The sequence below is a fragment of the Fusarium oxysporum genome, chromosome 13, assembly GCF_000149955.1.
Source record: "Fusarium oxysporum f. sp. lycopersici 4287 chromosome 13, whole genome shotgun sequence".
Classification (NCBI taxonomy): Eukaryota; Fungi; Ascomycota; class Sordariomycetes; order Hypocreales; family Nectriaceae; genus Fusarium; species Fusarium oxysporum.
The window spans coordinates 796490-821986 of NC_030998.1; the positions used below are offsets into that span (position 1 = coordinate 796490).

Sequence of the window (25497 nt, forward strand, 5' to 3'; positions counted from 1 at the left end):
TGCCGTGTCGCGGTACGCTTAGTGCGTCTTGAAATGCCTAACTGTGACAACATTCCACCCGGTAAAGCATAGTCAATTGATCGCACCGTAAGATGAGTTCATGTACCTAGATAAAACATCTAAACCACCATTTACTTCGATGGGCTACTTCCGAACAGAGCCCTCACCACGTTTCGCGTCCTCAGGGAACCGCCCCGTCTCCTCCAACTCATACCAAAACTCCACCGTCTTAAACTTCTCATACCACTTCCTCAACCTACCAAGCTCCTCATCTTCCAAAATAAACTCACGCCAGCTCAACTCCGTATGTCTCACCGTCGCAGCGAGCATCACGTCAGCCATGCCTGGACCTCCGTCAGCTGCAGGCGTAAGCCAGCCCGTTGAGGTAAGATTGCCAGCAGCCACATTCTGCAGCGTTTTGAAGTGCCCTTCGAATTCACGTCGGGCGCGACGTCCAACGGGGAGACTGAGCTCAGAGGCGGGAATGTTCCAAAAAGCAGCCATATATGGAGCGCAATTGACGAGCCAGATCCGACCGGCGTCTGTGGCGAGGGCGATGTAGCTGAGGACGTCTTGAGTGATGGCTCTGTCGATAGGGTTCGTAGACCACATTTGACGGTAGTTGTTACCATCGAATACTTCTTCGAGGTATTTAATAATGCTCCACGTCTCGTGGATCCAGATTGACCTGCCGCTCTCAGTATCATCAAGACGGAGTGCGGGCACTTTGGTGCCAGGTGGCAAGGGCTCTTCAGGGTCCTCAGAAACGAAGCCATCACCAGTAAAAGTAATGGGCACGATTTTCAGATTGCTCTCATTCGTCTTTCCATCATATAGCTGTTCCACAGAAGAGCAGATGCCCTTGGAGAGAAGGTAATAGGCGATACGCTTTGGAAAGTAGCCTTCGATCCAGAGGAAAAGTGTATGTTTGTAATACACAGACATGATGCTAGCTCGTGACAGTAGGGTTGAGAATCTTGAACCTGCATGATGGTATTGAATCTATCGCCTATATATACTAAGACATTTCACTTAATCCACGTACGTGACTGTTTAGGCAAGGCCATTTAGGCATTGACAAAGGACTGAGCCATAATTGCTTCGCCTCTCTTCATTCACGTACTGGTGGTCAGACCTCGCGCGCGCTGACTGTCACCACCCTTCCCAACTCCGTCGGACGAGTGGAACGGACTCCTTAGGGTCTCACTACAAAGAGAGCCTCATGTATCTTGCCCAACTTGTCAGAGTACCCATCTCTGGAGAGGAAATCCTACTGATAGAAAGGACTATCACGTAATGATTCCAACAGCTTCACACGTCAGCCACCAGCACATCTGATTATTGATGACGACTTGGAGTAAAAGGATCAACGCATTAGTCTAGACTTAAAGCTATTCTGAATTATAAACCCTCTCTGGCCAGTATCAACTGTTCTCGATGGCACCCAGTTTGACTTGCTGATAAACCTGACAAACTTGAGCTACTCAAATGCAGCATCTTGACAACTGTTTAGACCTGCTTCGTTGCATGAATATATCTAGCGACATCTAGACAGAGAATGCCATCGGCGACCAGTTGGTTCGCCGACTCAACGATCCATGTCTGGCAGTTTCTTTGTACGATTCTCTTCTTGGGAGCTTCCTATGAACAGTCAATCCGTTAGCCAAAGCTTTGCCACTCTGAGCCTTCTGATAGCCGTGATCAAAGTTTAAATACGTACACTCTCAGTCGTGTTATTAAGCGTCTTCTCGGGCACATTGACTTTATGTAGGCTTTCCTCGAAGATGCACACCGGAATGAACCCTTGACTATTAAGCATCAACCCTTCGTCGACAAATACACCTTCAATCCACTGGAGCGGAATTCGGGATGAGGGTGGATCAGAATTCAGGTCATGATTCCTCCGGATCTGGCGTTGGAATCCGCTGCGTACATCGCCAATAGCCTCATACACGATACCAACAGAAGGGCTCGAGCTAGATTGAACAAAGTATGCCCAGTGATCATTGAATGGTGCGCCGTTATGCTTGATTAACTCCAGTAACAGGCCTCCAGCTGGAACGTTCTCAAGAACAACTGGCGCTTGTGGAGTTGGGCGGTCGCCAGTCGTTGGGGCTCGAAAAGTCGGCGGTGGAGGGGGAGGCGGTAGCATCTCTTGTCGATTGAGCATGAAGGTCTTGGTGAAGGACGTAGCGACCGCAAAATATGACTAAATAGATGAGTTACGTGCGAGACGCTGAATAAATAATAATGGAAGAAGACGAGTTGCAAAATTATGGCGGCCTCTTCGTTCTTGGCCTGCCGCATACCCCATGTCATTGGTATGTTGGTTCTGTCCTCGCCTTTGTTACTTGGCTGCCTGAGACAAGTGGGCCACCTGAATTGACTGGGAATTGACAGGCCTCACAAAATAGTCCATATGCAAAAACTATCGATAAGCAATTCATGGACTCCTCATTATAATATCTAGACTACTGATGCTACTTTTCCGAGCTGCTATTGTTGCTACTAATTAACCGCTGAGGGGGCAAATCCCGTCCGAGATCATCATGGGCAGCATCCCACTCAGACACCTTAGAATTACGCACCCGTAAAAGACGATGTGTATTGGCGCCATTGTCATCGACAGAAATAACTTGTGATCGAATGCCGTAGTTGCCCCAGCCGGGGAGAACCTTCATCCAGAGGTAGTAGTAAATACCGCAGGTTGCCATGATTCCAATTCCGACAATCATGTAGGTACACCATAGGCTGCGAAATGTTGTCAGTATCTTATCGTAGTTACATCTGAAGCCAGCACTTACAAGCTAACTGTTCCAGCATAAATGCCACCCTCTGGAGGAATCCAGGGCATGACGAGCAGAAAGACCTGAGCTAAGAGGTACAGTATAACAAGAGCCCACCATGCTCGGAAGTCAGATCTGGGCGTACCAGAGCGAGAACGGCGGCGACGGATCAGTAGAAGACCAACACCCATGGCAGCATGGAAGATGGCGCCTGGGTACGTCTTGAGAGAGATGACGAACTGAAAGGCATCACCTGCTGGAGGTGCGACGATCATCAGGAAGGTGAAGCCCCATTTGAGCAGATATGGGCCGATGGGAGTCCCGAAGGGTTTGGTTGAGACCCAGAATTCTGTCCAGGGGAGGACTCCTTGACGCGCAATCTCGCGAATCTGACGGGACTGACTGATAAGAACAGCAAGGAGATTACCAAAGGAGCTCAGGAGGACACAAAAGTTCAGAGCAGATTCGGCAGACGACCCAAAGGCTGTACGAAAGAAGACGGCAGCGGATAGCTCTTTCGACTCTAGAAAGATGTCCTTGGGGACAGCGGCAAAGGAGGTAATGTTACAGAGGAAGTAGAGAGAGAAGAAAATGAGCAGTGATGCAGTCGCATTTCTCTTCAAGGTGGGTATTGAGTTTTTGATCTTATTAGCCATGCTGAAAGTATTTTGCCAACCTGAGAAGGCAAAGGTGATGTTAACCATTGCCTGAGACAGACTGTAACCGCTCGATGTAGTGCCTTGAAAGCCATGGCGAAAGTTGATGCCCGGGTTCTCAATCCTGCCGAAATGACCTCCAAGGATGACAAGGCCCGAGATGGAGATGAAGAGTAGCAAAAGCAGCTTCAAGGCTCCAACGATGTTGATCGCCCAGAGTGAATACCTGTTATGGGCGATAACAGTAATGACAGCTAGCGTGTAAGCTGCAATAGCAACGCCCTTGAGTTCCCAGGGATCCGGATCACGACCAACGATACGCCAGAGGTAGTTGGAGAGGACGATTGCGTTGCTGCTACTGAATGATAGTAGCACAGATTGAATAGCGAAGGCGACGGGGAAAAGGTGCTTGGCTTGCTCAAGCCATACAACCTCGGACCCGCTGCGGTTAGGAAAGTAACTGGTGAACTCCATGTGGACAGCGAGTCCGGCGACAGCCAAGAGGAATCCAATGACCCAGTAGACGAGAGCCAGACCGACTGAGCCTGTGAGGCGTAGGATAGTAGCTGGCGTGGAGAAGATGCCGGTGCCGACCATGTGATTGAGGTTCAAGAAGATTATAATCAGCCAGTTGACGTGGTATCCTAACGGCGACCGTGTTTCGACGGGAGCACCGACAGCCTCCTGATATCTTGAAGCGCCATTTCCAGCTGTTTAACGCACGTGGGTGAGATCGCCGTCGCGAATGATAGGAGCCTCGGAGTCCGACTGTGAGTGCTCTGGAACAGCCTGGCTAGTACCCTGCGACTTCGGACTGAAAGGCAGTCCCATGCTGGGCTGTCAAGATGTAAATGCGTGTAATTTGAGAAGTCTGGCTTGTGTAGAACGCGAAACGAGAACATTTTATCGTTCAGATTCTCCCTCATCGCCAGGAGCTCGTCCGTTGTGGCTCCAGCATGATCGTTGCATAACATCACGGTTAGGGTTGGAAGTGAAGACTTTTCACTAAAAGACTGTATAATATAGCTACTTTATTCCCGTTAAGGTTAAGCTTAAAGTTACGCCTTTGATAATTTGGTGCGAAGTTCAAGGACAGACGCATACGTGCTAAGTTCACAGAGTTGCACCATGTGTGATATAATAATTCACCGAGCTTTTGTTAGGTAATGGAATCTCAGTTCACTCCCGCGGGTATATCTGAGAAACATTATAGGCCTCATTTATCGATGAGCTGGTAATATCTCCCGCGGGAAGAGTTTGTCCAATAAGTGGTGATCTACTATATGGCGTGCTTACAACCTAGCATGGTCTTGATGCAGTTTGAGGGGTTAACCTATAGGACCGACTTCGTCTTTCAGTAAACGTCAATCATGATAGCCGTTGCTATCACTTGATCACCAAAATGATTCTTTTATGTAAGCGAGGCATATAGTTACTTCGTGTGTTTAATTCCTTCTTCGCAAATTTGTTGGTGATGCCACACCATTGTCTACTGGATGGCGTGATTACAAGCCCCTCGTTTTGTTCAGCGTTTCGCCGATCTGCCACCGGGAATACACCCAGTTCTTATAAAACTAGGATCATTATCACATAGTATACAATCTATAGCCAAGCGAGTACAATATTTTATTCATCTTTGAAGCAAAACCTCATTCAGGCGTTATCATCCAAGCTACCATGGCCGCTACAGCTACTATCTCTGCTCTCTCCACTGCATCCGCCCCAACCTTTGGTATTACGCCTGCTGCTTTGCCCCCACCTGGTCAACCGGATATCTCCTACCACCCAGATTGGGACAAATACCAAGCGCGTGTAGCTCGCCGGACCCAGACAGAGGATCTCACTAAATCCCTCCCTGAGGGTTTCCCTAATGAGCTCAAAGGAGACCTCGTTTGGGACGGAGAGACTATTGCCCAGAAGTATGACTGGACGTACGTTCTATCGACTATTCAGCTTGAGGAGATCGACAGGGCCCTTGCACACTTTAAATGTCAGTGTTCTCCACTATCTAACTTGGTGTACCATGACTGACATGATGTTGAGAGATAGCCCTCAACATTTCCAAGGGCTATATCGCACAAGAGACCTTCCCTCTACCCACACTACATAGCGAGCTGCGCCGTCTATCCCGCGAATTACACTTCGGTCATGGCTTCTTCGTCCTTAGAGGCCTAGATGTTGACCGGTACACCCGTGAAGAAAATATCATCATATATGCTGGAGTCTCGTCTCATATAGGCTCTATACGTGGCCGCCAGGATGCCTACTTCCAAGGCGAGCGTGCTGATGTCGTTATTGGACATATCAAGGACGTTCGCTCCGGTCTCGGCGAGTCCAGAGACAAGACCAAGATTAAGATTGGAACGCCTGCCTACACCGCTGATAAACAGGTCTTCCATACTGATTCCGGCGATATTGTTTCTCTTTTCGCCCTCTCTACCGCGGCCGAGGGAGGGGCTAGTCGTCTAGCTAGCACATGGCGTGTGTATAACCACATTGCTGCTACACGGCCAGATCTTATTCATACTCTTAGTGGACGTTGGGACGCAGTGCTGTAAGCCGAATGTCCCTGTCTGCTAGTCTACGAGGAACCCAGTAACTAATCACATTTGGCTGCAAAGCTTCACAAAGACAGTCAACGATACCGACAGGTTCATGAGCCGCCCATTACTCCATCATCTGCCTGCCAGTGCCGATGGCAAGACCCCTGATAGAATCCTTCTTCAGTATGGACGCCGCTACTATGTTGGCTTCGGAGAGATACCCCGTGGCAAACATCTACCGCCTATCACCGAGGCCCAGGCCGAAGCTCTCGATACTCTGCATTTTCTGGGTGAAAGATTCAGCGTATCGACTAATTTTGAGAAGGGTGACATGCAGTATGTCAATAATGTGGCCATTTTCCACGCCCGCGATGGTTTCACAGATACCAAGGATAAGCAGTAAGTCATTCCTATAGAGGTGTCGGATTCTAAGTGAGATCAAAGGCTGACGGAAGCGCCACTTACAGGAGACATTTGCTTCGACTATGGCTCCGTGATCCTGAATATGCATGGGAGACGCCAGCTGCACTGGCCTCAAGATGGGAGCGAGTCTATGGTGGTGTGACACCTGAGTTGCAGACATTTCCCATTGAGCCTCATACTCGCAGTGAAAGCACAACGGTGACAAAATAAGCGTCTTGGTTGTAGATGAAGGTAGTAAATCAAGGACCGATTGAAGCTCTAGGTTCAACGACGGCCGCATCATTCCGAGAGCTCTAGCGCGAGATTCTGAGCAGTAGAGATTGATCTCGTTGTTGAGAAATACTCTAGTGTCTGTTTCTGACTCGGTTTTCTCGTGTGAACCGATACAGCAGCCATTGTAATGGCTGCCAGTGTCGGCTTCCCTGTTCCATGAGTTAGTTAGTGACCAATAGCGGACGGATCACCTAGCCACGGTAAGCCCGCAAAGCTACAGCAGTCCTCTGCATTAAGGATAGCCTATAAAGCATTTGTGCAACACAGAACAACAGAAGTAATATGAGCAGGTTACGCGCTGAGGGGCTACTATAGCCTGCAGCAAGGTGAATCAAGCCACTTACTGAGGCCGTTGACGGTGTGTTGCGCTATGTTACAACATGTAGAATAGGCATACGATGTGAAAAACTGTAAAGAGCTAATGAACGAAGCCATTGGGCTACTCGAGTATAGAAAGCCTGGTGAGACATTTAACGTATCAGGCGTATCGTTCAATTGGATAATTCCTTAGCTAGAAAACTAGGGCGAACTTAAATTGTAGTTGTCGTAACTTGAGCGAGAAGCTAAGGGAGACCCAGCTTCATATCGCGATGATATCATGGTAATCAACAGGATATGTAAGAAGCCATTTGAACCTCTACCGTACCGTGGCTGTGCCTTATCCTCCAAAATGAACAAAGGGGACCCAGAAAAGTTTCTCCATCTTTTCATCACCCTCATCACAAGAAAGAATGTCTCTTGACCATATCTCTTCTCTCTCACTGCTGACCATCCGGTCCAGACGTTGCTCTGGTGTACTTAGCCACGTATCTCGGAGCTGCCTCATAGCTTTGTGCAGACCCCAGCAAACAGATCTGTCTGAGAACCCTTCATCTCTTATCGACTCGTACACAGTCTGTGATATTTCAACACATGACTTATCGCTGACTTCCCAGAGTGTACCAACCACATGCCGAAATCCCGCTAGTTGACATGCGCTGATCAGGTGGATGCTCTCATCGAAGAAAGCATCCCCTCCAATTTGGCCTGTCCCACAAGCAGAAAGATATGCCAAGAACGGAGCATGTTTCCGAAGATTGATGTCCATAAGTTCAGATACTGTCAATATGCCATCGGTCAGAAGCAGTCCGCTTTGAGAAGGGTTGCCATCCGTCTTGCCATGGCCAGCAAAATGGAAGACTTTGCAGTTTTGAAGCTCTTCCAAGACAGCTTGCTTATGTTTATCTGGAACACATGACTCAAGATTCATTGACTTGCAGAGGTTAGCGATAGCTGATACCTCTTCTTTGACGAATGGAAGCTTGATCTGCCCCGCCGTATCTTCCATGGCTACTAAGAGAGCTTCATCTTTGGCTGAATCTGAGCGAAGCTTTCGGCCATTGATAAGGGCTTGAATGGATGAACTGTACGATGAGATGGCTCTATCCAGTACTGTCTCGGTTGATCCTGGGAAATGATGTCCGAAGGCGTGGAATGGAAGCCTACTCAGTCCGCCAGTTGGAATCCACCAGATGTGAGGCCAGTCATCGTCTGGTGGAGGGCCCCGAATACCGAGTGCCTGGAGAATAGGGTCGGCGGCAATATCCCAAAGCCATTTCAGAATTGAAGGACTCGTCAATGAACCCTGACTCTCTTTCTCATTCATTTTGTCAATAGTCAGATCGGGCAACGGCAGGGACCTAATTTGATGTTGTTCGACTAGAATGGCATCGCAGCGAAACTTGCTTAGATTGATAATCACGATAGGTCCTAAACTGGCCGCAGCTCTAATGTCATCTTCGCTTGGCGATTCCAGAAAGTCACTGAACCCCGGACGTTTCCGAATCTCATCAATGAGGTGTTCTAATTCGACACTTGCCTCGCCTCGGCGGTTTGCGACAGCCTGAGCTGAGACTGAATCGCCACCTCGGATAGGCGCGTCGAGCACTTGGCTGAGTTCCAGGAATTGCCCTGCGAGATCAGGATGGCTCTGCTCTAGATCGAGAACATCAACGCGAATCTGTTCAATTGCTGCGGCGAGTATCCCGCGACCTTTCTCCAGTACGCTTAGCGCGAAAAAAGGTTCTTTGCCGACTTGAAGTGCCACGGCGGCGGTATCGCAAGCAAGGTCTACTATTCGACCGAGCATACGTTGCTTATCGACGAAGCCAAGGGACCTCGGTGTCAGTTGTGGCAGTAGACCGAAGGCTGTTTGAGAAGCAACAAGAGCATGCTGCCATTGAGAGGCATGTGCAAATGTCTCAAAGAGAAATTTTCCAGCGGCAATTCTTGTTTGGATGTTGGAGTTGGAGTGATCCAGAGCAGACTGATAGAGATGCACGGCAGCGTCGAAGTCATCCGTGCAATTAGTCAAAGTGTGGCGATTCCAGTAACAATCTGCAAGGTTACTCATGTACTGAGCTAGACTAGGGTTTCCAGGTTGAGCGACGGCAATAGATTGGTGTCCCATCTTAATGGCTTCCTCAACATCGGTTGTTTCCCGATTTCGTATATAGCGTTTCGCAAGCCAGATGGAGAGGTTGCTCGATAGGCTAGGGATATCTGCATGGCATGGCGGCAGGGTGGTCAATGCCTCTTGTGCGAGTTGTATTGCTTCATCAAGGTCATTCGTGTCGCCTGTCCTGAGGTAGCGGTCTCCAAGATGACCGGCAAGGTTGGACTTGAAGAGAGCTTGATCGGGAGAGCCCTCTGCAGCAGCTTTGGTGATGCCACGACAGATGTCAATAACTTTGTTGAGCTCTTCAAGAATCCCGGTTCTTCCATATCGTTCGTGAAGCTGGTTTGCAAGAGTATTCAATCGCCCTGGTCTCTTGGAACTATCGAGCGGAGTCATGTCTACGGCTGACTGGGCCACCTCTATCGCCTCTTCAAGATCTATAGAAGACCCTGTTCGCTCGTAGCGCTCTCCAAGGTGATTTGCCAAGTGCGTCAGCCGGAAGGCTCTATCATTATCTGAGTCTACTACCACATCGATCGCTTGCCGTGTGACTTGAATAGCTCGTTCGAGATCAGGTAGTGATCCAGTTTTGGCAAATCGAATCGCCAGGTGAACACCGAGGCTGTCCAGGAGAGCGCCTCGATGAATGTAATCATTTGGAGCGGTATCGATTGCTTCTTGCCCCACATTGATTGCATCCTCGAGATCAGCGAGTCCCCCAGTTACGGTGAAGCGACGACATAGAGTATTCCCCAGCTCGTGAAGCCAGATGATGCGATCAGGATCATCTGCTGGCGCTACCTCGACAACCTCCCGGGCCATGTCGATGAAAGAATCCAGATCATCCATAAATGATCTATTCGCGCCCTGCTGTGACATGGAGATGGATTTCCTGTTGGCTTTGGCTGTATGCAGACTGATAAAAAGACTCTTGCAATGGTCTTGGTATGTGGGACTAATGACAACGAAATTAAACGATCAAGACACCCGTCAAGTAACGATTTGGGATGCCTAAAGGACGATGCTGGGGAGCAATCTCACGCTTACGCACTCATTCTGCAGCCTTTCCATATCTGTGGCTTATCTTTCACCACTCAGAGACAATGGTAAAATCAGGTTGTAGGCAGCCTTGCCAAGTTATCTCTAGGCGAATGCTGATTTGGGTCTCAGAGTAATGGAGCACGAATGCCACTTTATTTTCCAGGAGAAACTGAACTCGCATTGATACTTAAGCATGAAAAGGTCTGGTATACAAAGATAAATAACTGAGGCTATATAGAGCTTGAGTGACTGATCCCTTAGACGTCATGCTTGAGATAGCTTATCAAGCCTCCTTTCCGGTACGTATACCCCGCAAAATAGCACCCCCGCATCCCCGCCGATTGACTCTAAACCCTAAATTATCCCACCCGGAGTGTTTATAAATCATGAACTGCCAGCAGAAAACACCACCACCTACGCGATGGAGACGTCATGAATGGAAGATTACTCAGGTGGCCTGTTCTGTCACAAGACACTATATGCTGGTTTCGCAGCGGGGGTAGTTGCTAGCCCCCGCGAATAAGGCACGGCAGTTTAAGATGCTCGACAGCAGAGCTCATGCACGCAACATTCATTCTACCTATCTTATTATTGAGAATTGATAGCCCAATGACAGTTACTTATCTCCCAGCCTAGCTACAACAATCGTAGTTCATGTGGGATCCTGTTAGTAGCCTCGGTTGGGGAACTTGGGGAAGAGATCTTCCCCTCCGACTTGACTTCTTCGAGAATGATCTCCGCATTTTGAAGTCCCGCTCCAACTGCCGAGTTTGCATCCGGTACTTCAATGAAGTTTGGAATCAATGCTGGTGTCTTGTTATTTAGGTCAGGCTTCGGTGTATGTAAGTCAAAAGTACCATCGCATTTACTCACCATATCTCATTGTGACAATCAGCATTCCTGAGTTAAGATGGAACATTTCACTACATTTGTCAATACTGTGAATGGAACTTCCGTCGCTGGAAAGGTGACGCAGGGAACAGATCCATCGACAAGACAAAAGCTCTGGGATGTTCCAGTTGCATCATCTGAGGACATCGATAATGCAGTTTCTTCAGCCAAAAGTGCCTTCACTCAGTGGTCTAAGACGTCGTGGTCGGACCGACAGAATGCCCTGCTTGATGCACGAGATGTCTTGATCTACCATAAACCCGCATTGGCGCAGTTGATCACGAAGGAAGGGGGAAAGCCTGTAAGTGGCACTTTTACTAGAAATATCTCGGCGGTTCTGACTGTCGCAGATTCAATTTGCCACTCTCGAAGTTGAGCATTCGATCAACTTCTTACAGTTCAATGGTAAGTCAGATCTTGGCCTCAAGGAAAACAGACTAAGAAGGTACAGCGAATCAGGAGCCACTTCAAGAGCAAGTGATTCAGGACGACGACGAACTACGATTAACGATCCGAGAGAAGCCACTGGGTGTCATCGCAGCTATCTGTCCCTGGAATTATCCCCTGGTCCTCTCCATCGCCAAGGTCGCCGCAGCCCTTATAACTGGAAACACAATTATCGTGAAGCCTTCGCCTTTCACGCCTTACTCCATCCTGAAGGTCGTCGAGCTACTCCAGGGAGTTTTCCCAGCCGGTGTTCTTCAAGCCCTCAACGGTGACGACAAGCTGGGACCTGCACTATGTCAGCATCCAGGAGTTGATAAGATTACTTTCACTGGCTCAACTGCCACAGGAAAGAAGATCGCACAGGTGGCTGGAAATCTTCTAAAGCCCGTCACATTAGAGCTTGGAGGTAATAGCGCCAGCATTGTCTGCCCAGATGTCGATCCGAAGATCGTGGCACCTCAAGTGGCGCTTGGATCGTTCATGAACTCAGGTCAGCTTTGTGTTGCTAGTAAACGGGTCTTCGTCCATGAGGATATCTACGACGAGTTTTTGGAAACGATGGTCAACACGGTCAAGGAGTGGAAGGTAGCGCCGACGTCATCCCTCGAGCCCGGCATCATGCTTGGCCCGGTACAGAACGAGATGCAGTACCATATTGTGAAGGGCTTCTTTCAAGACTCGATCGATAACGGCCACTGTTTTGCGCTTGGTTCGAAGCCGGATGATAGTGGGGATGCTTTCGTCATCAAGCCTGCGATTATCGACAATCCTCCCGACGACTCCCTCGTTGTTACACATGAAGCATTCGGTAAGACTGACAGACTCAATCATTTCGAGTAGTGGTTAACAGTATCATAATAGGCCCTATTGTTCCACTGATGAAGTGGAAGACTGAAGATGAAGTTATTAAGCGAGCCAACAACACGCTATCTGGTCTTGGAGGAGCCGTTTGGTCAAAGGACGTTGACCATGCACAGCGGTTAGCAGACCGCATCGAGGCTGGTACGATCTGGATCAACAGTTTTGAGAAGCCTCTACCTCAAGCGCATCTTGCTGGTCATAAGGAGAGTGGCGTCGGTGGAGAGTGGGGTCGACGGGGGCTGAGTGTGTATTGTCAGCCCCAGGTGATTCATTGCTACAAGTCCAAAGTATAAAGATGTGCTGCCAACTGATGGCCCTGCTTGCGGATATTATTTCTATGATAACATTTGTCAGAGCTACCTTTTCCGTTGACGTCAAATCTATAGTCACGCGCCCTGTAATGCCTTAGGAATACGACAAGGCAGTTTTCCCATACCATAAATGGATGACCGTGCAACAGGCCTAAACTCATCATAAGCATCTTGTAACTCATTAATTATGCCTATAGTGTTATTCAAGGTTCTTGAACTGATGCGTCTCGAAAGTGTCTCGTTATTGATAATTCTCAAACTCATACGTCTATCTACATGACCAGTTTGAACTCTGGGTCCCGATCATCTCCGTAACCAATATACTGGTTGTGTTTCCCGTTCTTCTTATCCCTATTAATCTTCGCGCACCAAAGTACATTGAGCAAAACACTAAAAAAGCACTGTGTTAGACATTTCTCAAAAAGCTAATGCATGTGGACCAGCCAGGCATAGGATACACTTACGCTACCCACGCATAGCATAGCAACCCTAGGATTACTCTATGTCCTCTGTGATATAATGGACCATCTTTCTGAGGATAAACGAAGCCTATGAAAGATAGAGGTTAGAGCCCATAATTCACCATGTACTTTCAGCAGGCATAAGCGGGGGTGGACTTACTGGCAACAAAACCACCGCAGTTTGCAACGGCCAGCTGCAAGGCAGAAGTAGTAGCCCTCTTATAGTGTCCGGCGGAATTGTTGGAGTTCCAAACCAAGATACATGGGACAGAGGCGTACATGCCCAGGGCCATCAGACACGTCATGGCGAACCGAGTGTTGGCTGCCTGCACGTTTGCGATAACGGCATAGCCGATTATCGCAATAGGCAAGACGGCAAGTATGATGAGACCGCGAACTTTTGATCGATCGGACACGAACGCGACGAGAACTGAAAGCGGACGCAGGTTAGTTGGGGACTATGGGAGAACGGATGTCCTTCGCTCACCTGTGACTGGGGTAGCGACAGCGTATGGAATTACACTCCACAGCTGAGCCTGGTTGGGGCTTGACGCAATATGAAGATCGTTGACGATGGTCGGAAGCTATAACATTTAGTGATGCACAATCAGATGGAGACAATGATACATACGAAGAGGCCGAATGAGTAAAGGCCGGATAGAATTGCGAAGTAAGCAGTAGATGTGAGCCAAACTTGCACATTAAAGACTCCGCGACGCACTTCACCCCAGCTGAACTTCTCGTCTATCTCTGATGTCATGCTACTGAGAATCGTCAACTCGGCTGGTTATCAAGATGGGGTGAGAGAACTTACGTTGTCCCGCGATCTTGTTCCAGACGTTTCACGGCCCATTCCCTCTCCTCTGGGGTGAAATACCGTGCTGTCGTTAGGTTGTTTGGCAGAGTGAAAAACACGATCGACCCAGCGGCGACAGTCTATGAGAATGTTTAGCCAAAGTCCTAGTCGTTGTGAAAACCAAGACCTACCATTAGCCCCTCAATGATCAGGATCCATCGCCAACCTTCCAGGTCACCTCGCGGGCCGATGGCAGCAAGTCCACGAGCAAGCAGGCCTTTATACCGTCAGATAAACAGATTAGGTTGGCTACCCCAGATAACTCACCTCCGAAAGCTCCAGAAAGCGATGCCGCCGTGTAGAATATTCCAATTCGCAACGCCAGTTCACCGCGTGTGTATATGCTCGAAAGATAGAGAACCATTCCAGGTAGTAGCCCGCCTTCTGCGACACCTAGCAAGGCTCGTACAGCTGCAAAGCTTGCGAAGTTGCGCACGAAGCCAAGACACATGGTGATGATTCCCCAGACCACTGTCAGAGTGGGCAGCCAGATCCTGGGCGATACCTTCTTGAGGACCAGATTACTGGGTAACTCGCTGAAGACGTAAGTGGCGTAGAAGACGGCCAGACCCTGAGAGTACTGCAAGTTGGTGAGGCCCAGGTCTTTCTCCATGCCGATGATTTTCGCGTTGCCGACATTCGTCCTGTCGAGAAAGGAGCACAGAAACAACAGGGCAAGAGATGGGAGGACTCTAATTGAGTTGTTCCGTTAGTGACGTGACAGATGATGAATCGATGAACTTACCGTGTGTCTGTCTTGAACAAAACTCTCCTCGTGAGGCGCGCATTGTGCTCAATGTTCTCGTCGAGATGGTCCATCTCCTCGTGGTCGGCCTTGAAGTCCATATTGAGCTGTTAGATCAAAATAAGGCTATAAAGGCTTGTCAAGCTTGGCGTTATGCATATGGCAGCAGAATGGGCTTGGCAGGAATTATTTAAAGGTTTTCCCCAGACTCCAGGTTTGCGGGGAATTACAGGCGAGCGGACCCCATATGGCTTGGTCTAAACCGAACTTGTGGGGGATCATCCTTGTTGGAGATGCCGGTATTCCGAGATGCTTTTCGGCATCCAATAGTAGCCCCGCCAAGGAAAGTGCTGCTACCCTTCACCGTAGATACGTAAGCATGCTAGACCTGTACAGATGACGGTCTAATAGGATCGTGACCATGACGTTTCCCCTTCCCGGGTCCAAAAGTAGCCCCGTCAATTAGAGTGCTGCTACCCCGACTGCGTAAGTAGACTGGAGCTATGGTTGATACAGATGTCCATTTGATAGGGAGGAATGGCATTGCGATTAGTATCCATCTCCCCGGCGTCCAAAATTGGCGCCGTTGGGTAAGTACTATAACTTTCCTTTTCCAGAGGCTGACAAATAGATGAGTTAAAGTTGAAAAGCGGCCATCTCAATATTGGTAGTACGGCGGTAGAGTGTGTAATGCAGTGACTGCACACTAAAGCATACAAAGAGTAGCGACTATAGAGAAAGACAAATAAGAAACCTCCATACACTTCAGTTATCAGCAGCCATCAACAAAGATCCTACTTATCCAACAGCGACGTAAAAAGGTCCGAAACCTCCACCGCTTGAGTTGAATGGATATAGACCCCCCTGTCATTGCCGTTGTTGAGTCTAGCAGTCGCAGCTGGTCTGCAGACAACACTGTTCTTCAAGGACTCTTCTAATCTTTCATGCCCGAGACAGAAGGTCCAGCCACCAACATACGTAGCGTGGGCAGCCGAGACACAAGCACCGAGAGAAACAACAGCCGCAGGAGTAAGAGTGCCAGCAGAAATAGCTTCCGCAGTAGCAACAGCAGATCCACAAGCAGTAAGGGCAGCAACGTAAGCTACGGTTAAGCCAGCGCCGCAGACACCACAACGAACTGTGGGGCAGCCAGCCAGTCTGTGTCGATGATCAGCCTCATGCTCAGAACGATACTGAGCAATCTTGGCATCAATTCCCTGCTGCAGCTTCTGGCGGTTATCCTGACGCTTTTCAACCTTGGCGTCAGATTCCATGTAAGTCTTGAGGTTTTTCTTGACGTCCTCGAGAGCAGCGACTTTGTCAGACTGGGGCCATGACTTGATGTCTTTGAGGCTGACAAGGAAGTCTGCCCATTTGTCGACGTTGATGGTGGATATATCAGAGGTAGAGAGGATCTCCTTGATGTCGGTCTCTGGGACACCGAACTTGGTGGCTACATTCTTGACTGTGAGGAGAGCAGTGGCGGTTGCGGTGGCAAAATCCCAGAAGATGATGTTTGTGACAAGCATATTGATAATTGTGCTTAGTGAAAGTTCTTAAAGGAAGATGGGTACAAGGGATGATGGCAATGATGAGAGAAGAATGTCAGTTTATGGGTAGATTGTCCCTTCTTATACTTATTTTTGTCGGACTCAAAGTAACTGTTAGTTCCGTCAACCGTTCAACCTCGTCGACTTGCGCGTCTCGTCAAGACTTGCCCAGTTCTCCTGAACGTCGAGTGACAACAGGTACCCACGTTTGGGCCATCTCATCATAGCTGGAAAGGGGTGTGAGATTAGGATAGGGAGAGGCTAGTGGTAGAAGGGGAGGATAAAATGTATTAAAAAACAAAAACATTAGTAAAATAAAGAAAAGCTGTCTAGGGAGATCAATGTCCTTGCCGTGTTGCTGCGAGTAGCTGATTGCTTTGAACATGACATACGCCTGCTAACTAAACTGTTTCTCTCGGCCCAAGCTGCGATCTGCAGCTGCCTTTATAAAAACGACCAAGTTAGTAGAGCTCCCGTGTTTGCGACAATACATATAAGGTTTTCCCCCAGAGTCTGTTGTCGCTGCACCCCTGAAGCTTGATTCGATGGAGGCTGGCTAGAGGATGACCGCAGATTAGCAGTTGACGTTGCAGAAGAGCCGCGGACTAAAATAAGGTACGTGACAGGAAACTTTAAAGCAGCTGGTGACGTTTCATTTGTCGATCCCTATGTCTGACACGAGATAACGAATTGAGCAAAACGAAGCGAGTTTAACTCTTGCCAAGACCCGATTACGCCCGTCTAATGAGGAACAAAATCAGTGAACATTGCGTCTTAATTGAGTCGATCTGGTTTGTGGAATAGCAAAAGGTCAGTCTACACTATGCATGCTGCTGATAGTGAAGAGCAAAAGAATGATCACGCTGGGGATCGAACCCAGAATCTTCTGATTCGTAGTCAGACGCCTTGCCATTGGGCCACGCGACCAATTCATGAAAATCGAATGCTAATGTTATCTTATACGCTCCAGCCCAGCTATTCATTCTGGCTTTCTGGCAGAAGAGTGCTCTGCCAAACAGCAGCTCACTAGAAAAAACTAAAGTTTAATAAAGTAATTATATTCCTATACTTGTAAGTGATTTAATAGTGTCTTTTTATAGTTCTAATTAGAGCAATGCTAAAGGATCTTATAACTAATCCTCGCCTTTAATTGTCTTAGTATAAAATTCATACTCAAAGTAATAAACCATCTTAAAAAACCAAAGTTACTTGAGCTTCTGACTTCAAGTTAATTTACATTTAAATCGCGCATTTGTAGATTTATATTACACCCGCGAGGAACCCTGAAAGCATTGCTAGAACATCGATTTGATTACAAGGTAAACTTACCCTAGGTCGACTGCAACTACGGACGCACAGACAGATGCTGCAGAAAATTTGAATCCACTGCGTCATAGCAATTCAGAAATTGGTCGAAAAGTTCAATTTGCCAAGTCAGACTATACGACCATAGAGCTACTACAGCATCAACTACTGAACATTGATAATTTGCGAGCGAAATAAATTTACACGTGGCGTGGCCACTCGGGATCACGCGCCAATGCCATCTGTGCAAGATGAATCGCCTGGTCCTCTGGATCCTCAAAGCTCATCACACCAGCAGTGCCATTGGGCTTGAAGTATGGACCATCAACCTCACATTGAGTATCATTAGCAGGCATAGTTCCATTGTAGAGGAAGGCCCGAACATGCTTGGCGAGGCAAAGCGATGGAACTGCGACGGAGCAATGGCCGTATCCCTTGACCTCGACGATCTTTGAGTCTTTGAATGCAGCTTCTGCTGACCTAGCGGAGATGAGAGGGCAGACTGGATCATAAGTTGTAGTGAGAATGAGAAGAGGGTGTGCTGTCTCAACACCGTTGCGCGGGACGTAATTGTGTGTCTTGGGGATGCGCCATTGTTGTTTGGCGAAGAGGTATACGAGATCATCGGGGGCGAAAACGCTGCGGTTAAAGGTTGGCATAACAATATCGAGGAGGGAGTCCAGGTCCTGTGGCCAGTGGAGAGGACCCGAGAGACCATCGTTCATCGAAACCGTGTAGAGCGCATCACTGTCTTCACCATCATCCAGACCATAAGCCATCAAAGCCTCAGTTGCGTTACCGCCCATGAGCTGCGCCATACGCTCGGCAAACGTGCCCCAGAACTGAGGCTTGTATAGAACAGGGAACAGTGCACCATACCAGATCTTCTGGTAGTCGAGAAGACCGTAGACGCTATTGTTGACGTAGACGTTCATCGGCTGTTCCTTGAGTTCACCAACGAAAGAGAGGAACTTGTCCTTGAGGCCTTCCCAAGAGTCTGCCATGGATGAGAGAGGGCATGCGTCGCCGGACTTGATGCACTCCTTGAGAAGACCATCCATAACATTCTCTGTGTCATTGAGGTCCTCCATATCGAAGCGAGCTTGGTACCAGAGGAATTGGTTCACAACCCCATCGATAATGACCCTGTGAGACCTCTCAGGAAACAGAGTCGCGTAAGTCTGGCCGAGAAGAGTTCCATAGCTGAACCCCCAGTAGTACATATCCTTCTGACCAAGAGCATCGAGGATGCTGTTCATATCGGCAGCTGTCTGAGGAGTATTGATGTACTTCCCATGCTCGCCCATAGTATCTTCGCAGGCTCGCACATAATTATGTGTCCAGGCATAAATCTCAGCGCCATCCTTGACGATATCGATATCGTGCACTGATCCAAGCTGCTGACGCGCCTGTTTGCTAGGGTAGCATGAAGCGCGTGGGGAGGAGGAGTTAATGCCGCGGGGATCAAACGAGACAAGGTGAAAACCGTCGCCGACAATGGTACTCAATTGTTCTCCACGTCTGTGGAGAAACTCGAAGCCACTGCCGCCGGGACCACCAGGGTTGAGGAGGATGTTCTTGCTTCCATCTTTGCCCCGCATGCGAATAATGGGGACATTAAAGGTTTTGTTGCTAACATCAGGATGAAACTGATCGATCGGCACGTCAATCTTGCTGCACTCTACGGAACGATTGCTGATCTCTCCGCAGGGCTTCCATTCAATGTGCTCGCCTGAGTAAGTCGTGCGACCGTGATGGTGAGGATGCTGGTGGCGATGGGAGCAGTGAGGCGCAAGCCAATGGAATGCCGCGACAGTGAGAATACCAGCGCCGAAGACCTTCCATTTGTTCACGCGTGATTTGCGGCGCGGCTCGGCCCATTCAGGCGGGTTGAGTGAGTGTTTGTCCATTTTTCTGGTGTTTGTTTGATGATGATGACTCGATGAAGAGGAGACGATCGTCAAAATGAAACGAGCAGCCTAACGCGTTGCCACGTGAGCGTCCTTGCGTTCGTCATCACAACGCGTCGACACCAACATTCTATTTAGGAAGGTAATCAACCAGAGTTGTCAGTAATCACAATCAAGATTGAAACTTTGTCCGCGGAAAGGAAGCAATTGATCTATTTTCCATGGATATGTTTTTATTGTTCTCAGGTTATTCTTAGGTCGACCGCGTTGGTGGAGTACTACTACTATGGACCTACATGCTATTCAAGGATTCAATCCCTTCTGGCCCATCTTCCTGACTCAAGCTATGTCACATCTTGAGTCAGTGGGTACAGATAATCCACCCGGAAAATATTCTATTTCCCGATCACTCTCTCGGTTATACGGCAAGGCAAGGAGACGTCGTGAAACCATCATCATCATATTTCCCATACGTAATGGAAACCGAAAAAGGGTCACCATAGCCGCATCTGTTAATTATGCGAAAACCACACCGCATCGAGCGCCTAATATGAGCATCCTATAGGAGGAATTAGAGCTCTTGAATAGACTTTCGGCAGCTAATTTATGGGTATGCGCGTGATTTTCGACCGTTTCAGAGATCGCAACTCGTCCCATTCTGGAACCTTTCAATGGAGATCACTGGGGCCTTGGCACCTCCGATGCATACCCGTGTATGCGGGTGCACCCTTTCGATGATCTTGTTCCCGCTTAGGAAGATTAATGGCGAGGAGATATACGGGCCGTACCGATCTATCCGGAGGCATATTGAGCGGCAGTCGATGGAGTAGATGACTATAAAAGGGCAGTTGGTTTCTATAGTAGTTGGGTTGTTACTCATCAGCAATAGCAAGATAATCGACAATCATGAGTACTTTTAAGACTCCAGCTTCTGAGCTTCAAGCGAGCGTCAAAAGGCATCCAGATCTGGCACTTTTCAAAATCCCAGAGCAGTCTCCCCAAGGCACAAAGTTCAAAGACGTTTCCTTTGCTCAGTTTGAGAGGGATGTCAAACAGACGGCAAAGTATTGGAAGGACAAGCTTTCTAGCCTAGGCGTTCGAGACAGGGCTGTTGTCGGTGTCTGGTGAGTCGGTGTGATCATGAAACTACATCATCAGCTGATTCCCCATTTAGGTTGAGGGGTTATGCCTACTCCGATACCGTCCATATCCAGGGTCTCAACTGGGCAGGATACATCCCTCAGCTGTTATCTCTGCGCATGACAGATCCTACTGTCATCTATGAGCTCCTGCAGAAGTCCAACGCTGTGGCTTTATTGCATGAGCCAGACAACACTTCTCTCTTGAAGGATAGCCCAGTGCCGACATTCCCAGCCGGCGCCATCCAATTCGACACGGATACAGAACAACTGCCTGTGACCCCTTGGCATCCCAGCAATGACGATGATGAGCTCTTCATTTATCACACGTCTGGCTCGATTTCAGGCATACCAAAGTTGGTACCTGTTACTGCACGATGGATGAACTACACCTTGGATATGTCAACATTCTTTGAGCAGAGGTCGAACAAGAAGAGGGAGAGGATGATTAGTGTCCACATGTAAGTCTTACTAGAGGGTCTCTCAGTTGCAGTATACTAATGCACTGGCAGGGGAAGCTTCTGCCACCTTGCTGGATCTGCCCTCAGCTGGATCGCAGCGAAAGAGGGCTCATGCATCATCATCCCGAGCACTCTTCCTGCTCCAGTCGCTGAAGTGCGCACGATGCTTGATGAGCATGGCTTGACATGTGTATGCATGTTCCCGCCTGCTCTATCTGCGTTGTTCAGTGAAGCTCGCAAAGATGCATCCCTCCTCGCTTCTCTCAAAAAGATTGACAACGCAGGCTCTGGTGGCTTGAGCCTCGACGTTGCAGATTTGGAGTGGGCACGGAAACAAGGAATTCCAATGTTCAATATCTTCGGTTCCACAGAAATGGGCATGGCTTTGATGACAGATGCTAGGAAGAACGACGACTACCTTGAGTGCACCCCTACTGCCAAAAATGAGTTTATCCCCATCGGAGAGACGCTGGCGTCAGGTGAGCAGCTACTTGAGCTAGTTGTGCCCCCAGAGGCGCCCAACTGCCCAGTCACCAGCTTTAGATCTGCCGATGGCAAATTTCATTCAGGCGACTTGTTCGTTGAGGTCAAGCCTGGCAAGTATCTTTTCAGGGGACGCAACGACAACTGGATCAAGATGGAAGCCTCCCTGCGATGCGATACCATGTCTATAGAATCTAATGTCATGGAGACCTGTGGCGAGGATCTTGTGAGCGCAGTGGTTGCCGTCGGTGTCGGACGCCCTTGTCCTACTATAATTGTTGAGCCAAAGGAAGAGTGTCTAACAAGCGCTAACGGTACTGATAATGGGGATTCGATGCAGCAGCTGAAGGAGGATATTCTGAAGAGGATCACTCCATTTCATAGGCGAAGGTATACGCATGAGCGAGTCGATCACACGCGATACATAGTTGTTGTTCCACAGGGGACTCTTCCCAGAACAGCGACAAAGGGAAATGTGCGAAGGCAGGAAGTTGAGAAGGGGTTTCAGACGGTGCTGGATGCTGTGTATGTGAAGTAGTTTTGATAGCGATAGGCACAGAACTATCAACAAGACTGAAGCTTCTGCACACTTGGGAGATGATGTCAGGTTGTAAAAGCCAAACAAGGTGATCGAGCTATTTCAGCAGAGTCCCAAGTATCATGCAGCCAAGCCTTATATCCGAAATATTGAAGCGATCAGTTGTCGGACCAGGGTTGATCAGAAAAGCCACAAAGGCGGCCGATGCTCTGGACATAGCCACCAGTGGATTTGTTTTATTTGCGGCGGTGGGTCGGCTAGTGAAACCCGGTTTTACCTCTTCTTAAGAGGCTGCCTAAGCGCCTTAGCTCGTCGTATTGCGTATGCATTCAGCTCTGCCGAATCAAGGCAGAACATTTATCTCCGAAAGCTTACGTCGCCGTCATGCAAATAGCTGAGTGCCGTCATAGCAGAACAAGCGGGTACCAAGCTTGCCTCGTATTTCTGCCAGTGCCATTGGTTGTAGAGGTTCTAGACTGCTGAGACCCTAGTATATATGGTCAGATTCTATGTGCCATACCACATCGGCAATAAGAAACTACGAGAATGAGGTAAAATCTGGAGCTCTAAGTGGCAGGGAGCAGGCACCAGAATTTGCTCCCACGAAAAAGGCGGAGAACAAACTCAATTTCATGACAAGAATTGTGTCTCGCTATTCGCTCTTGATGTCTCGCGAATCGCGGCTTACTATGAAGGCAATTTAGCTCGCCAACAAACTTGCATGGGTACAGTCAGCCAGCTTGGCATAATTCCCCAAATCGGAAGCAGCCGGTGATGAGGCAGAGCTTAAAACGCAGAAGGATGGAGTCTTGTAAATGAATCTTGGAATTGTAAATTCTAGATGTAAGGTTGGAGTAAGATGACTACTAACCGGTTCGGGTGGAATAAACGCTCCTCTGTCATCATTTTAACGTTAAAGTTGCTGACTTGGCAAGTCAGATCATCATTGCATGGGTCTCTTAGTAGAATAGGTTGGGTGTATCGGAAATATTGGGGTCATCCTGTCTGTCGACTCCGCCACACAAAATGGGCCTTTTCTTTACCGGGCTTCGAGTCTACTTATGTTTCTCTGGCAGCTCATAATCATACATATCGCACTTGTCAGTCGTCCCGAACCAGAACAATTTCGGACTAATTCTATAATATTTGCATCTCGATTTACGTAACACACAACAACACGATGCCCGAGTCAAAAAGTCCGAATTATCTTGGTCCAATGGGCACTGATGCAAGCAAGGTAATTAAGATGCTTTTATGTCAACTTGCCCGAGTCTAATACGTCCAGAGCCGACGGGAACGAAACAGAGAGGCACAACAACAATTTCGAAAACGAAGACAGGCTGCTGAAGCGGCGAGGGTGCAGAGACTTAAGCGACTCGAAGGCGTGGTTGAGAGAATGAGTACGGTGATTGTGGACTTTGCGGATAAGATGTTGCAAGAAGAGGTGTTGAAACAATATCCTGCCTTAGCGGCCGATGTGCAGGATGTTATCACACAGGTTCTTGTCTTGGCGAACGAAGCCGGAGATCCTGAAGAGACGAGGTCGAATGAGCGGCATGAAGAGAAATCGCCTGATTATGGGGACGACGACTCGGATACACGACGATGTTCACAAGATTCAGCAAGTCCATCAGGGTTACAGAACTTACCAATCGGCATGCCATTTTCCTTCGACCAACAGGATATGTTCATAACAAGCTCCCCACCAGAGCACAGCCAACTCAAAGACACACCTCAGATCGTATATCCAACAATACAAAACCCGCTATTCTACTCCCATTCGCCTCATTTAACACCCTCACCCATCACACACTCGCTAGGCTCTGGACTTTGGAACACACCAAAGCCACTATCCCCAACATCTGTTTCCTCTTGCCTAATACAGTCGCGCTTCAATGTAGGTTCCAGATTTTCTGATCAAGCAGCCGTGGCTCATACTTTCCCCGGCCAGACAAATCTCCCGTATCGTGCCCCATACTACGATTCAATAAGCAAAACTTTATGATACAAAGACTACGAATCCCGCCTCATTTGAATCCCCAGACCTTTTGCGTTGAACCTTGCTCTTCTGGTGGCTTGGATGGCTGAGAAGCAGTCTGCAATGCCGAGATACAGTGGTGTCGGATATTGGCGATATCGTGGGTTAGAGAGATACAGACGGAGCTGGTGCATCAATAAGGCTTAAAATCTGGCAAGGTCTTTTCGAGTGGGACACTCCGACTGAAAGTGAGTGAATTTCTCTTAGATTGATGCTTGATTATGGCCTACCGAGTTGCGAGATATGAGTCAAATTCATGTATTACTATTACACATGTAGAGAGTAGCTTGTGACTGGGAAATGAAGGTGATTGCATTTCAGGATGATTTTGTATGATCATCAAATGTCACGAGAGAAGCTCCTTAGGCAGAGCACTTGTATCAGCGAACAGGGGGTAGAAAATGCTCCAGGTACATCAATGCTATTGAACATCCTCAACTCTGTTCCCACTGCCTGAAATAAGGATTGGGATATCATATCTGGTCGAGTCGGACGTTTCTAACTCTATAGTGGCTTGTAAAGGGCTCAGTAGGGAGAGGAGACACCTAGATACCGAAGGGTGCAACTCGGAGTGAGCTACGTACCCGCTCGCTGTTCGCTATTCGCTACCTACAACTGCGTAACGTCCCTAAACTAGCTTCAGTTCAACTGCTGAGCGGCTCATCAAACCTGGAATTGATAGTGAGGTAAGCACTAGCATCTAGTTGGAGGATAGTTCCTTGCAATAGGTGGGTAAAAGATGCATCCTTTCGGCCTGACTTGAAAATAAATAAGCACTGCTGATAAGAATTGCAGAGCCGTTATGACTCTATCTAAAACTGACCATGTATATAACAGGGTAAGGAAGCCGCATCACCTCTATGGACTCGTTTTGTAACTTTGACTCAATATCGTCATTGAGCGACTGGAATTACCACGCAGACGATGAACACGAGTCGAGTGGTCTTAATTCCTAGGCGAACTGCCTTCGAGATAGTGTTCGTTCTTAAGCATTCCAGTATCGTTATTACACCACACAAAGAAACGTTGTTCTGGAAGAGTATACTTTTCGCTCTATGTCCCGCCATGAAACGTATAGATCAAGAGCCAGAAGGCTTCGAGGCTCACTGTAATAATGCCTGATCTTTCAGAGGGATCTGTCCCAGCTCTTATAACTTAGCACTATTCAAAGTGGCATCCTCTGCGAGTCGAAGTATTCCCTAGTCAAAAACTTAGTCGCCATCGTTAAATCATTGGGAAAGTCGAACCTCTTGTGAGCATGTAGCCAGTAAAGTCCCATCTTTTAAAAACATTCGTTGGACAACCAAGGCTCTTCTATGAGCGGCTCAAGGACTTTCCATTT

The 25497-nt window shown here is 48.3% G+C and overlaps 11 protein-coding genes and 1 non-coding gene across 16 annotated transcripts; 4 read left to right on the top strand and 8 right to left on the bottom strand.

Annotated features, from left to right (window-relative positions):
• Positions 1-144: 144 nt before the first annotated feature.
• Positions 145-945, bottom strand: FOXG_12181 (uncharacterized protein; the record flags this gene model as incomplete). Its single annotated transcript, XM_018391921.1, has 1 exon — positions 145-945. One exon carries the CDS (start codon positions 943-945, stop codon positions 145-147), a length of 801 nt encoding a protein of 266 aa, XP_018250664.1.
• A 406-nt stretch (positions 946-1351) lies between these two features.
• Positions 1352-2269, bottom strand: FOXG_12182 (uncharacterized protein). The gene is made up of 2 exons (XM_018391922.1): positions 1721-2269; positions 1352-1641 (listed from the first exon to the last, which is right to left on the bottom strand). The coding sequence occupies exons 1-2, from the start codon at positions 2168-2170 to the stop codon at positions 1510-1512; spliced, it is 582 nt and encodes a 193-aa protein (XP_018250665.1). The 5' UTR covers positions 2171-2269; the 3' UTR covers positions 1352-1509.
• A 211-nt stretch (positions 2270-2480) lies between these two features.
• FOXG_12183 (uncharacterized protein) lies at positions 2481-4273 on the bottom strand (the record flags this gene model as incomplete). Its single annotated transcript, XM_018391923.1, has 3 exons — positions 2481-2751; positions 2805-4126; positions 4166-4273. The coding sequence occupies 3 exons, from the start codon at positions 4271-4273 to the stop codon at positions 2481-2483; spliced, it is 1701 nt and encodes a 566-aa protein (XP_018250666.1).
• Positions 4274-5119: 846 nt separating this feature from the next.
• On the top strand, positions 5120-6669 carry FOXG_12184 (uncharacterized protein; the record flags this gene model as incomplete). The annotated part of the gene is made up of 4 exons (XM_018391924.1): positions 5120-5432; positions 5492-5996; positions 6064-6384; positions 6453-6669. 4 exons carry the CDS (start codon positions 5120-5122, stop codon positions 6616-6618), a joined length of 1305 nt encoding a protein of 434 aa, XP_018250667.1. The 3' UTR covers positions 6619-6669.
• A 598-nt stretch (positions 6670-7267) lies between these two features.
• On the bottom strand, positions 7268-10159 carry FOXG_12185 (uncharacterized protein). The gene has a single exon (XM_018391925.1). The coding sequence runs from the start codon at positions 9995-9997 to the stop codon at positions 7340-7342; it is 2658 nt and encodes an 885-aa protein (XP_018250668.1). The 5' UTR covers positions 9998-10159; the 3' UTR covers positions 7268-7339.
• An 805-nt stretch (positions 10160-10964) lies between these two features.
• Positions 10965-12812, top strand: FOXG_12186 (uncharacterized protein). The gene is made up of 4 exons (XM_018391926.1): positions 10965-11351; positions 11401-11455; positions 11502-12305; positions 12359-12812. The coding sequence occupies exons 1-4, from the start codon at positions 11070-11072 to the stop codon at positions 12649-12651; spliced, it is 1434 nt and encodes a 477-aa protein (XP_018250669.1). The 5' UTR covers positions 10965-11069; the 3' UTR covers positions 12652-12812.
• Positions 12813-12880: 68 nt separating this feature from the next.
• Positions 12881-14922, bottom strand: FOXG_12187 (uncharacterized protein). The gene is made up of 9 exons (XM_018391927.1): positions 14732-14922; positions 14254-14678; positions 14118-14203; positions 13945-14066; positions 13762-13894; positions 13618-13714; positions 13291-13560; positions 13134-13218; positions 12881-13059 (listed from the first exon to the last, which is right to left on the bottom strand). Exons 1-9 carry the CDS (start codon positions 14830-14832, stop codon positions 12942-12944), a joined length of 1437 nt encoding a protein of 478 aa, XP_018250670.1. The 5' UTR covers positions 14833-14922; the 3' UTR covers positions 12881-12941.
• Positions 14923-15525: 603 nt separating this feature from the next.
• FOXG_12188 (uncharacterized protein) lies at positions 15526-16260 on the bottom strand (the record flags this gene model as incomplete). The annotated part of the gene is made up of 1 exon (XM_018391928.1): positions 15526-16260. The coding sequence occupies one exon, from the start codon at positions 16258-16260 to the stop codon at positions 15526-15528; it is 735 nt and encodes a 244-aa protein (XP_018250671.1).
• An 876-nt stretch (positions 16261-17136) lies between these two features.
• On the bottom strand, positions 17137-17208 carry FOXG_20686. The gene has a single exon. It is a non-coding gene; the product is annotated as a tRNA-Arg (tRNA).
• A 273-nt stretch (positions 17209-17481) lies between these two features.
• Positions 17482-19585, bottom strand: FOXG_12189 (uncharacterized protein). Its single transcript, XM_018391929.1, has one exon. The coding sequence runs from the start codon at positions 19494-19496 to the stop codon at positions 17787-17789; it is 1710 nt and encodes a 569-aa protein (XP_018250672.1). The 5' UTR covers positions 19497-19585; the 3' UTR covers positions 17482-17786.
• A 225-nt stretch (positions 19586-19810) lies between these two features.
• Positions 19811-22314, top strand: FOXG_12190 (uncharacterized protein). The gene is made up of 3 exons (XM_018391930.1): positions 19811-20620; positions 20671-21096; positions 21148-22314. The coding sequence occupies exons 1-3, from the start codon at positions 20403-20405 to the stop codon at positions 22115-22117; spliced, it is 1614 nt and encodes a 537-aa protein (XP_018250673.1). The 5' UTR covers positions 19811-20402; the 3' UTR covers positions 22118-22314.
• Positions 22315-23115: 801 nt separating this feature from the next.
• On the top strand, positions 23116-24696 carry FOXG_20687 (uncharacterized protein; the record flags this gene model as incomplete). 5 transcript variants are annotated; one of them, XM_018400980.1, is made up of 3 exons in its annotated part: positions 23116-23354; positions 23403-24014; positions 24069-24696. In XM_018400980.1, the coding sequence occupies 3 exons, from the start codon at positions 23298-23300 to the stop codon at positions 24120-24122; spliced, it is 723 nt and encodes a 240-aa protein (XP_018250676.1). The 5 variants fall into 5 exon arrangements, with proteins under 5 accessions (XP_018250676.1, XP_018250677.1, XP_018250678.1 ...); XM_018400981.1 differs by having other exon boundaries at positions 23202-23354; positions 23405-24014; XM_018400982.1 differs by having other exon boundaries at positions 23202-24014.
• Positions 24697-25497: the final 801 nt, after the last annotated feature.

Excerpts from the sequence above, each read along its gene's own strand:
- FOXG_12189 (XM_018391929.1), bottom strand. The coding sequence starts at position 19,496 with ATGGACAAACACTCACTCAACCCGCCTGAATGGGCCGAGCCGCGCCGC.
- FOXG_12185 (XM_018391925.1), bottom strand. The coding sequence starts at position 9,997 with ATGTCACAGCAGGGCGCGAATAGATCATTTATGGATGATCTGGATTCT.
- FOXG_12187 (XM_018391927.1), bottom strand. The coding sequence starts at position 14,832 with ATGGACTTCAAGGCCGACCACGAGGAGATGGACCATCTCGACGAGAAC. Across the intron at positions 14,067-14,117 it reads TGATCATTGAGGGGCTAATG|ACTGTCGCCGCTGGGTCGAT; the intron begins GTAGGTCTTGGT and ends ACATTCTCATAG. Across the intron at positions 13,561-13,617 it reads TGTCGCTACCCCAGTCACAG|TTCTCGTCGCGTTCGTGTCC; the intron begins GTGAGCGAAGGA and ends GTCCGCTTTCAG.
- FOXG_12182 (XM_018391922.1), bottom strand. The coding sequence starts at position 2,170 with ATGCTCAATCGACAAGAGATGCTACCGCCTCCCCCTCCACCGCCGACT. Across the intron at positions 1,642-1,720 it reads TTAATAACACGACTGAGAGT|GAAGCTCCCAAGAAGAGAAT; the intron begins GTACGTATTTAA and ends GACTGTTCATAG.
- FOXG_12190 (XM_018391930.1), top strand. The coding sequence starts at position 20,403 with ATGAGTACTTTTAAGACTCCAGCTTCTGAGCTTCAAGCGAGCGTCAAA. Across the intron at positions 20,621-20,670 it reads AGGGCTGTTGTCGGTGTCTG|GTTGAGGGGTTATGCCTACT; the intron begins GTGAGTCGGTGT and ends TTCCCCATTTAG. Across the intron at positions 21,097-21,147 it reads AGGATGATTAGTGTCCACAT|GGGAAGCTTCTGCCACCTTG; the intron begins GTAAGTCTTACT and ends ATGCACTGGCAG.
- FOXG_12186 (XM_018391926.1), top strand. The coding sequence starts at position 11,070 with ATGGAACATTTCACTACATTTGTCAATACTGTGAATGGAACTTCCGTC. Across the intron at positions 11,352-11,400 it reads CGAAGGAAGGGGGAAAGCCT|ATTCAATTTGCCACTCTCGA; the intron begins GTAAGTGGCACT and ends TGACTGTCGCAG. Across the intron at positions 12,306-12,358 it reads TGTTACACATGAAGCATTCG|GCCCTATTGTTCCACTGATG; the intron begins GTAAGACTGACA and ends GTATCATAATAG.